Genomic DNA, 12,139 nt, shown 5'->3' with positions numbered 1-12,139 from the left:
ATTTAAAAAAATTACATTTAGCATCAACATATCGCTATTTTTTTTTCTGTATGTCATGAACCCATCTCAGCCTCTTTTTTTTTTTTTTTTGTTAATGCTGCCAAGTATGGTCCAAACTCCCAGCCAAAATAAACCTAAAACAATAAAAAACTAGTCATATATCTGTCTTAATCTTAGGTAATTCAATGAATATTTTTTTTTGTTGTTTTTATTTTTGGGCCACACCTGGTGATACTCAGGGGCTACTCCTGGCTATGCTAAATCCTGGCTGTGCTCAGAAATTGCTCCTGGCTTGGGGAACCATATGGGACGCTGGTGGATTGAACTGCCGTGTCCTAAGCTAGTGTGGGCAAGGCTTATCCCTTGTGCCACAGCTCTACCCCCCCTTTTCTGTGAATAACTATTTTTTTTTTTGTTTTGTTTTTCATTTTTTTTGGTCCACACCCATTTGATGCTCAGGCGTTACTCCTGGCTAAGCGCTCAGAAATTGCCCCTGGCTTGGGGGGACCATATGGGATGCTGGGGGATCGAATCGTGGTCCTTTCTTGGCTAGTGCTTGCAAGGCAGACACCTTACCTCTAGTGCCACCTCACTGGCCTCTGAATAACTATTCTTAAGACTACATTTATCTTGTTATGTTTGGTCTCATCTCCGCGTTTTCCATTTTATCAGCCTGTAATGCCCTAACTGTTCCTTCTCTTTGTTCTTTCATTTTATTACTCTTTTTTTCCCCCCCTCTTTCACCACCTTTTTCATACTCTTTATCATCTAGCTTGTTTGAGTTTGTTTCTTTGCCCCTTCTCTCTCTTTTTTTTTTTTTTTCTTTTTTTGGTTTTTGGGCCACACCTGGTGACGCTCAGGGGTTTCTCCTAGCTATGTGCTCAGAAATTGCTCCTCACTTGGGAGACCATGTGGGATGCCGGGGATCAAACCCAGGTCCTCATGGGCAGCCACGTGCAAGGCAAACACCCTACTGCTGTGCTAGCACTTTGGCCCCTCTCTCTCTTTTTTTTTTTTGGTTCTTGGGCCACACCCGGCAGTGCTCAGGGGTTACTCCTGGCTATCTGCTCAGAAATCACCCCTGGCAGGCACGGAGGACCATATGGGACACCAGGATTCGAACCAACCACCTTTGGTCCTGGATCGGCTGCTTGCATGGCAAACACCGCTGTGCTATCTCTCCGGGCCCTGGCCCTCTCTCTTAATTCTTGTTTTGTTTACTGTCACCAATTTTTTTTTGGGCCATACCCGTTGATGCTCAGGGGTTACTTCTGGCTATGTGCTCATAAATTGCTCCTGGTTTGGGGGGACCATATGAGACGTCAGGAGAATAAATTTGCGGTTCGTCTTAGGCTAGTGCTTGCAAGGCAAATGCTTTACTTCTAGTGCCATCTGTCACCAATTTTATTTACTTATTTTTGGGTGGAGGACAGTGGTGTTTGGGCCACACCCAGTTGTGTTAGGTCTTGTTCCTGGCTCTGCACTCAAGGACTCGGGAACAAATGAGGTGCCGGGGATAGAACCTGGGTTGATTCTGTACAAAATTAGTGCCATACCTTCTCTTCTAGTTTTCTGGCCCCCTAACTGTATTTTGGGGAGGGGTTGGGCCACACCGGTGATGCTCAGGGTTTATTCCTGACTATGTGCTCAGAAATCGCTCCTGGTTTTGGGAACCATATGGGACGCGGGCGGATCGAACCTTTGTTCATCCTAGGCTAGCGTGGGCAAGGCAGAGATGTCTTACTGCTTGCTCCGTTCCAGCCACCCTAACTGTATTATTATTATTATTATTATTATTATTATTATTATTATCTTTTTTTTATTTCTTTGACACCTGGCAGTGCTCAGGAGTTACTCCTGGCTCTATTCTCAGAAATCACTCCTGGCAGGCTTGGAGGGAGGCCATATGAGATGCCGAGATTCAAACCACCATCCTTCTGCTTGCAAGGCAAACGCCCTACCTCTAAGCTATCTCTCTGGCCCCATTTTTAAATTTTTTTATTGTCCTCCATTTCACTTTATGAACAATTTGGGTATTTTTTTTTTTGGGGGGGCCACACCCGGCAGTGCTCTGGTTACTTCTGGCTCTGTGCTCAGAAATCGCCCCTGGCAGGCTCAGGGGTCCATATGGGATGCTGGTATTCGAACCACCATTTGTCCTGGGTTGGCTGTGTGCAAAGCAAATGCCCTACCGTTGTGCTATTGCTCCGGCCCCATGAACAACTTTTTGGTTTGCTAATTGCTATTTTACTTTTCCCTTTTTGACTACATATAGCCATAACAGTTTTAGTCTGGTTTAGCTGATAATTGTTTAATTGTTTTTACCTTAAAAAAGGAAATAGGGGGCCTGGAGAGATAGCACAGCGACGTTTGCCTTGCAAGGAGCCGATCCAGGACCAAAGGTGGTTGGTTCGAATCCCGGTGTCCCATATGGTCCCCCGAGCCTGCCAGGACCTATTTCTGAGCAGACAGCCAGAAGTAACCCCTGAGCACCGCCGGGTGTGGCCCAAAAACCAAAAACCAAAAAAAAAAAAAAAAAAAAAAAAAGGAAATAGGGCCCGGAGAGATAGCACAGCGGTGTTTGCCTTGTAAGCAGCCGATCCCGGACCTAAGGTGGCTGGTTCGAATCCTGGTGTCCCATATGGTCCCCTGTGCCTGCCAGGAGCTATTTCTGAGCAGACAGCCAGGAGTGGCCCCTGACCACCGCCAGGTGTGGCCCAAAAACCAAAAAAAAAAAAAAAAAAAGGAAATAACATTCAAAGAGTTAATATATTTGCTCTGCAACCCAAGTAGTTGGATAATTTTGTCAAATGCATTCCATTTTTTTGCCCCTTCTCATGCTATATCACTCCCCTCAGTCCATATGTAGTCAAACAGCTTAAATTTGTAAGCAGTCTCTAAGATAGTAACTTGAGGCTGGAGAGAATACACTGGGTACTGCACTTGCTTTGCATGTGGCTCACCCAGGTTTGAACTCTAGCATTTGCTAGGATTTTCTAACCCCTGCCTGTAGTGATCCTGGAGTGTAGAGCCAAAAGCATGCCCTTGAACACTTCTGGGTGTGGCCAAAGCTCCTGGGTTGGGGGGGGGGGGGAGAAAAAAGGCATCTAGTATAGTCCCCAGAACCTTACCAGGGCAAAGCCATAAGTAAGCATTGAGCACCACTGTGTGTGGTCCAAAAACTACCACCAACAAAGAGATCAGTTTACTTGGAATAAAAAGGAATAGAATTTTATTTGCTTTGAGGGGCCACACAATTGCTGCTTAGGGATTTGCTCTCAGGGCTTTGCTCCCTGGCTTTTTTCTCAGGACTCACTTTTTGCAGGCCTCTGGGAACATAAGGGATGCTGGGTATCAAACCTAGGTCATCTGCAAGGCAAACACCCTATCGACTGTACAATCATTCCAGCCTCCGACTTAATATTCTTTTTTTTTTTTTTTTTTTTTGGTTTTTGGGTCACACCTGGCAGTGCTCAGGGGTTATTCCTGGCTCCAGGCTCAGAAATTGCTCCTGGCAGGCACAGGGGACCATATGGGGCGCCGGGATTCGAACCGATGACCTCCTGCATGAAAGGCAAACGCCTTACCTCCATGCTATCTCTCCGGCCCCCCGACTTAATATTCTTAATTTGCCTTGGCCCATCCAAACTTTGAAAAATTCAGCTAAATACTAACTTTTGGGTAGCTTTCCATGCCATGTATTTTCTGGGGTAATTATGTCCTTTTTCAGGGGATGGTTTGGTCCACCTGGTGGTACTCAGGATTCACTCTTGATGGTGCTGGGTTTAAACCAAAGTCTCTTAGGGTGCAGTATTCCAGACTTTAGAGCTATCTCTCATGCCTTTTTTATTCCCCCCTTGCCTTTCTTTGATTCTCTGTGTACCTTTTTTAAATTCATTATACTATATTTTATGTTTTAAGAATGCTAATAAATACACTTTTTGGTTTGTTTTTTGGTCCACACCGTGAGATACTCAGGTATATATGTGCTCTTTCTGTTACAATGTATTGTGAACTCATTAAGCCAGTGTTTCTATCTTTTTTGTTTTTGGGCCACACTCAGCAATGCTCAGGGGTTACCCTTGCCTTGAACTCAGGAATTACTACGGGCGGTGGTCAGGGAACCATATTGGATGCCAGGGGTCAAATCCAGGTCAACTATGTGCTGTACCTAACCACTGTACTGTCTCTCTGGCCCCATTTGTACCACATTTCTAGACTAAGGATTTAGTGCCTGACTCAATAAAGTACTTAATGAGTATTTTGTTAAGTGAAATAGATTAAGCCTATTGAAAACAAGTATAAAATCTAATAAATATAGAAGTTCAATTATATATAGCTATATACAATATTTTATGTAAACAAATATGTCTTTAATCTTTTCCCAAAACTGCTCTAAAATAGAATGGAAAAAAGAATTGCTGAAAATAGAAAACAAAGCACGCTAGTTAAAATTGTTAGAAATGCAGGAATGGGGGGCCGGGCGGTGGCACTGGAGGTAAGGTGCCTGCCTTGCCTGCACTAGCCTAGGATGGACCGCGGTTCGATCCCCCGGCGTCCCATATGGTCCCCCAAGAAGCCAGGAGCAACTTCTGAGCGCATAGCCAGGAGTAACCCCTGAGCGTCACAGGGTGTGGCCCAAAAACCAAAAACCAAAAAAAAAAAAAAAAAAAAAAAAGAAAAGAAAAGAAAAGAAATGCAGGAATGGGGTCAAAAGATAATACAATGGGTAATGGTTCTTTTCTTGCCTATGGACAACCCAGGTTTGTTCCCTGGCATCCTATGTGAACCCCCCCCCCAAAAAAAAAAAAAAAAAAAACAAACCAACTCTAGGAGTGATCCCAGAGCACAGGTCCAGGAGTAAATCCTATGCACCATTGTGTGTGACCCCCAACCCCCATCCCTCATACAGATTAAATATAATAGGTCATATACTATTGTATGACTATAATATTCACAGGAAATAGATGGTGTTCAGAAAATTTTATCAAGATTTTAGAAATAAAATGCCACTCCTGACACAGTTTATGCTGGGAAATGATTGGAGATCACTACTGTCATTTTAGGCAGTGCCATAGGCTCGCTCAGTAGTGCTTTGGGGACCCATATAATGCTGGGAATCAAACAAGAATGCTTTGTACATGCAAGGCATTTGTTCTCCCACTTGACCAGTCTTCCTGGCCATACCAAGATTATTTTTAAAAATCAAGTTCTGAGGCACTGGGGAAATAGTACAGTAGGTAGGGCATTTGCTTTGCACGCAACTGACCCTAGTTCAGTCCCCGGCATTCCAGGTTGTCTTCTGAGCATTGCCAGGAATACTGTACCCCGCCATCTAAAAAAAAATCAGCTTCTAAGAAATAAAATGCTGGGAAGCTTAATTGCAGGATTTTAATCTTAACTGCTTTAGTTATTTAGATATAGGTATGCTTGGTTTTATATAAACATGCTAGCGTTATATATACTGCACTTTGAAATATTTTCTGTTTTGTTTTTGGACCACACCTGATGACACTCAGGGATTACTCCTGGCTATGCACTCAGAAATTGCTCCTGGCTTTGGGGGACCATATGGGACACCAGGGATCAAACCCAGGTCCTTACTGGGTCAGACGCATGGAAGGCAAACACCTTTTTCTTGTGTTTGCTGTGCTATCACTCTGGCTCCATGAAATGTTTTTACTTCTTTTCCCCTAGATTTTGAGTTCAGCTCAGGGATTGCTCCTAGGTAGGGCACCCCACAGGATTCTGGGGATCCAGCCTGGGTCAGCTGCATGCAAAGCAAGCACTACCCACTATTATTTCTCCAACACTGAAATGTTTTTACTTTTAAAAGATGAAAAAAATAAAATGGATTAAAAAATAGTGACATCTTTTTAAAAGGATATTTTTTAAATACTCCTAAAGAATAAAAATTAAATTAAAAATATTTTACCTGGGCTGGAATGATAGCACATTGGTAGAGTGTTTGCCTTGTATGCAGCCAACCCAGAATGTACCCAGGTTTGATCTCCGGTATCTCTTAAGCTCTCGTGAGCCTGCCAGGAATAATTTCTGAGTGCAGAGCCAGTAACCTATGAGCTGAGTGTGGCCCAAAACAACAAAAAAAATTTTTTGTACTACAGGGATGATGAACAATATATATACACACATACATATATACACACATACACGTATCCTTTCAGTATACTGATTCTCAAGACAGTTTTGTGTAGAAGTAGATATATTTTTCATTTTGTGAAAATAAAGCAACGTACCAATTTATACAAGAAAACTTGTCACTGCCCTTTGTTTTATTATAAATGTCTTTATTCTATTTTAGCTTACAATAAAAGAAAACAATTATGACTTATTTTTTTTTTCTTAGGGACATTTTAAATCCAAAGGATGTGATCAGTGCCCAATTTGAAAATGCTACTACTAGTAAAGATTTTTGCAGTCAGTCATGTTTGTCGACTTATGAACTGAAAAGAAAACCTGTTGTCACCATCAATACAAATAGCATATCAACCAAATGTAGTATGTGTCAGAAGAATGCTGTTGTGAGTTATATTTTTACTTATGGGGACTTAGGAGTTTAACACTTGTTCTTTGATGGTTTTTACTTCTTGTTTACATATATTTATTTTTAATTCCTAGATTCGACATGAAGTTAATTATCAGAATGTTGTACATAAGCTTTGCAGTGATGCCTGCTTCTCTAAGTTTCGCTCTGCTAACAACCTTACCATGAACTGTTGTGAGAACTGTGGGGGTTACTGCTATAGTGGTTCTGGACAATGCCACATGCTTCAGGTAGAGGGACAGTGGAAGAAATTTTGTAGTTCATCATGTGTCACAGCATACAAGCAGGTACCTGGCCATATTTAATCCCAATGTCTTTGTTAACTCCTGGGTAATCTAAAGTTTTTGGTGGCAGTCACTCATGATATTTTCACAATAAAAATCTTACGAATTTTTTATTATTTTACGTATACATGGCAGTTTTCACAAATAGTTGGTTTTTACTTATATAAAATACATAGGATTTTAGGAATGGTTACTTTATTGAAATTTTGTTCTTGTTTGTTTTGAAGCCACAAGCAGCAGTGCTCAGAATACTTAACTTTAGAGGCCAGAGGATAGCACAGTGGTAGATCATCTTGCAGCTAACCCAGGATGGACCCGGATTCAATTCCGGGCATATCATAGCCCCCAAGCCTGCCAGGCGCGATTTCTGAGCACAGAGCCTGGACTAACCCCTCAGTACTGCTGGGTGTGGCCCCAAAAGAAACCTCACAAAAAGAATTAAAAAAAAAAAAAAAAAGAATACTTAATTCCAGGTTCTGTTCACTGGAATGTCTGGTTAGGCCTATGGAAACTATTTGGGTCCTAGGGATCAGATCCTGGTCACCCACATGCAAAACTGAGAGGCCTACCAACTGTACTATTTTGTTAACCCTTGTTTTTGAATGTTTTTAAACATTGGGGATATGTATTTTGAGGACTTAGAGGTAGTACTAAGAAGACCCAAGGGCCTCTATGGCTATTTGCAAATATACTGGTGAGCAGTTTATGTTTGAATCTGAGGATGCATTATTGCTCAACCCTTGTGGTGCCAGTGACTATGAAGGCCCTCTGGTAGTGCTCACAGACCTCTACCACCATACTGGTAGAGTTTGAGGATCATCAAGGTTATAGTGATGCTTAGACATCATATGGTACTTGAATTAGTCATAGATGCAGCAAATGCCTAGCATACTAGAATACCTGTACTGATATGTTCAGGTTTTTTTTTTTTTGGACCATACCCGTTTGATGCTCAGAGGTTACTCCTGGCTAAGCGCTCAGAAATTGCCCCTGGCTTGGGGGGACCATATGGGACACCGGGGGATTGAACTGCAGTCCTTCCTTGGCTAGCGCTTGCAAGGCAGACACCTTACCTCTAGTGCCACCTCGCCGGCCCTGATATGTTCAGTTTTTTTTTTTTTTTTTGTTTTTTTTTTTTTTTTTTTTTTTTTGGTTTTTGGGCCACACCCGGCGGTGCTCAGGGGTTACTCCTGGCTGTCTGCTCAGAAATAGCTCCTGGCAAGCACGGGGGACCATATGGGACACCGGGATTCAAACCAACCACCTTTGGTCCTGGGTTGGCTGCTTGCAAGGCAAACACCGCTGTGCTATCTCTCCGGGCCCCAGTTTTATTATTTAATTTTGATTGTATTTTTTTCTCAACCGAGATTGTGAAGTGTTCAGGATTGCTACTGTACACTTGTGGTATTGAGAATTAAACTTGGGATTTCACAGTTGTCTGGACCTTTCTTGGCGTTTTGTTTTGGATAAGGGAGTTTGGTCCACACTTAGCTGTGCTCAGAGCTTACTCCTGGCTCTGTGATTAGGAATCACTTCAAGTGGGCTCTTACTCTATATGCTGTGCTGAGGTAGGCTGTGAGAAAGGCAAAAATCAAAGCCTTAACCACTGTTCTATTTCTGCAAATACCCAGGCCCTTTCTTGTAAGTATCCTTAACAAGACTGTCAGAATTTTCTTAGTACTTGAAAGTGGAACTGGGGTTTTAATTTGTAGCTGTGCTTGCTGGGAAAGTGCTTTAAACCATCTTCCAGAACCTTCCACCAGAGTTCACAAATGAGACTATCCTGATCACCTCAACTTAAGTGTTGACACTAGATTTGAACTCCTGACCTTCCAGTTGCCATAATAGCACTGTAAGCCATTGAGCCATCTCCCATATTTATTGAATTATATTTTTCTTTTAAATATAATTTTAAAATTTTTTTCTTCTTTAATTTTTTGGGAGGTGGGGAGAAATACATCTAGTCTTGCTTAGAGGCATCTCCTGGCTCTGAGCTTACTGGTTATTCCTTGTTGTGTTCATTGTGGTTAAACCAAGGCTTCCTGCATACAAAGATATACAGTCTAGAAAGATAGTACAGCAGTGAAGCACTTGTTTTTCATAAAACCCTTTGTGTCACATATGGTCCCCTGAGCACTAAACTAGAAGTAGCCTCAGCATGTTGGGTTGTGGCTCCTCCCCCAAATTATAATAAAAATGAAAATATCTGGGGCCAGAGCAGTGGCGTAGCAGTAAGGCGTTTGCCTTGCATGTGGCTGACATAGGGCGTCCCATATGGTCCCCAAAGCCAGGAGCGATTTCTGAGCACATAGCCAGGAGTAACCCCCGAGTGTCACCAGGTGTGATCCAAAAACCCAAAAAAAAAAAAAAAAAAAAAAAAAAGGAAAAAGAAAAAGAAAATATCTGGGACAGAGAGTTAGAACAGCAAGTAGGGAATATGTGGCCAACCCAGGTTCTATCCCTGACATTCCATAATGTGTCCTGAGCCTGCCAGGAATGATTCCTGTGTGGAGTACTAGGAGTAACCCTCCAGTACTGGTGGTTGTGATCCAAAAATCAAACATAAAATAGTGAACAAACAAAAAAAATCATTAAAAAAAAAAGCATGGTGTCAGTCAGTTGTGTTAATAACTCTGCCTCTAAATTGCATTTTTATTTGCATATACATGTTTATATTTACAAGGTAAGGGCCAACTTACTGTTCATATTGAAATTGGATCCATATAGTTGAAATTACAATTCAGAATAAAAAAATTTGATATTCATTGTTTGAAAGATTCGTACCTCCCATTAATCCTTATGCTTGTATTGGGGTTGGAAACTTCATTTTTTGGAGAGAGAATAACAAGAACTTCAGTGCTTATTCAATTTCATTTTATTGACTTGAGACTATTTTTTTCCTTAGGCTAGTTAATTTTAATACAGTCTTCCAAAACTATTGAAAAATATTCCCCAGCCTGCCAGGGGCAATTTCTGAGTGTAGAGCCAGGAGTAGCTCCTCAGCACTGCTGGGTGTGGGCCAAAAAAAAAGAGAGAAAATTTTTGTTTGCTTTATTGTGGGGTGGTGGTGGTGGTGGTGAGCCACATCTCAGGAATTATTCCTGGTGATGTTCGGGAACCATATGGGATGTTGGAGATTGAACCCCATAGTATTCAGGGAATCATGGGATGCTGGAGATTGATCCCAGGTTGGCTGCATACAAGTCAAGCACCCTACCCCTTTTGTACTACTTTTGCCCCCAAACTGTTGATTTTTTGGGGGGGAGTCACACCTGGTGGCGCTCAGGGTTACTTCTGGCTCTGTGCTCAGAAATTGCTCCTGGCAGGCATGGGGGACCATATGGGATGCTGGGATTCGAACCACTGTCCATGTTGGAACTGCTACTTGCAAGGCAAACGCCCTACCTCTGTGCTGTTGCTTCGGCCTTCAAACTGTTGAGTTTTTAATGTTGGTTGGTAAAAAGTTATAATTTGAATTTTCAGTGATTAAAAATATTCTAAATATTAGGTGTTTCCATTTCCTTTCTAGCTTTTTTTTTTTTTTTTTTTTGGTTTTTGGGCCACACCTGGCATTACTCGGGGGTTACTCCTGGCTGTCTGCTCAGAAATAGCTCCTGGCAGGCACAGGGGACCATATGGGACACCGGGATTCGAACCAACCACCTTAGGTCCTGGATTGGCTGCTTGCAAGGCAAACGCCGCTGTGCTATATCTCCGGGCCCTCCTTTCTAGCTTTTTAAAATCTTTTTAGTGTGTGTGTGTGTGTGTGTGTGTGTGTGTGTGTGTGTGTGTGTGTGTGTGTGTGTGTGCGTGCGTGCGCGCGGGCGCCACAGGGGTTAGTGCTTGGGTTACTTCTGGCTCTGTTCTCAGAAATCACTCCTGGCAGTCTTGGGGGAACTAGGTGGAATGCTGCGGATCAAACCCAGGTTCGTTCTGGGTTGACAGCATGCAGTGCAAACACCCTATTGCTGTGCTATTGCTCCACCTCCTCCTTTTTAGATTTGAGTCCAAACCTGCCAGTTCTTGAAGTGCCTACTTGGTGCTCATGGGAGACACTTGACTGTGAGTCATGAACTTACTATATGCCTAGTTGGGGATCTAATGTGGGCCACCTACATGCAAAGCATGTGTTGCATCTGTTTCTTCAGTCCTTTAGTGTTTTCATTTATTTTCTTTTACTGCAAAGACATATTATGAGAACTTATATTTGCTGTTTATTTAGTTTTTTAGAAATCTTTAGCATTGATAAGGAGGAAAAAAGAACCCCAAACTAGATGTCTTCATTCCTTATTGTGACAATCAGTTCAAGTATTAACATTTAACATGGAAGGCTAGAGATAGCTCAGTGGTTTGAGTTCATCCTTATATCTTTGTATTAGGGGCCCCTGGTTAAATCCCTGGCTTGTTCCTCTAGCATCACTGAACAACTCCAACAAAATTGGGCGTCTCGCCCAACCAGATGTAGTTCCAGAAAAACAACAAAAAAAATATTACCTGGATTTAGTCCCTTCCACAGGGAGGATAAATAGGTTAAAGCAACACAAATTTTAATTATTTTTAATTCAGTTAACTGTAAATTTTTTAACTTCATTTAATTTTTCAGCATTAATATTTTGTTGGTGGAGAAACAGTAGATGAGAACTTGGGTTTGATTTTCATTCAAATAGAATTTTAACTTTTAATGATAAAAGCAGTTAAACTCTTCTTTTGTTCCTTCACACACACACACATAATGATAAAAGCAGTTAAACTCTTCTTTTGTTCCTTCACACACACACACACACACACACACACACACACACACACACACACACACACACACACACACACACACACACACACACACGGCAAATGCCCTGCCACTGTGCTGTCACTCTGGTCCCTGGTCCCTATTCTCCAAATCTTATCCTGGAAAACAGAGGGCGTACCAATCTTTAATATCATAGTGGGTATCAGATATACTTCATAAGTTTTCCTGATTGTGATATATTGGTAGCATTTATTTAAAGTTGTTGGATCCCTAAATATGGGAAATCATAGGTAACCGATTCTTTGTTTTTTTTTTTTTTTTGTTTGTTTGTTTGTTTGGTCACTTTGTGCAGTGTTTGTTTTTACTTTATTTGCTGTAATAAAGTGTGCTTTGTTAGTAGTGGTGGTAGGATATTTGACAGTAAGTTTTGTGTCAGAGGGTGCATGAATAAGTACAAGATTTGCATTTGTGAGGCCCCAATACTAATGCTGGCACTATAAAGGTTCCTGAGTATCACCAGGAACAACCTGTAAATCCAAT

General features: G+C 41.8%; 1 protein-coding gene across 1 annotated transcript in view; it reads left to right on the top strand.

Annotated features, from left to right (window-relative positions):
- Positions 1–12,139, top strand: part of ZMYM4 (zinc finger MYM-type containing 4) — a 154,431-nt gene that overhangs the window by 70,230 nt on the left and 72,062 nt on the right. Inside the window, exons 8-9 of the mRNA XM_049774621.1 lie at positions 6,368–6,542; positions 6,640–6,852. Coding sequence (XP_049630578.1) covers positions 6,368–6,542; positions 6,640–6,852 — 388 coding nt within the window. The remainder of the gene's footprint in view (positions 1–6,367; positions 6,543–6,639; positions 6,853–12,139) is intronic.

Source organism: Suncus etruscus, chromosome 6 (assembly GCF_024139225.1).
Source record: "Suncus etruscus isolate mSunEtr1 chromosome 6, mSunEtr1.pri.cur, whole genome shotgun sequence".
NCBI lineage: Eukaryota > Metazoa > Chordata > Mammalia > Eulipotyphla > Soricidae > Suncus > Suncus etruscus.
The sequence above is the reverse complement of the archived record's forward strand: the minus strand, read 5'-3'. Positions and strand labels throughout refer to the sequence as shown.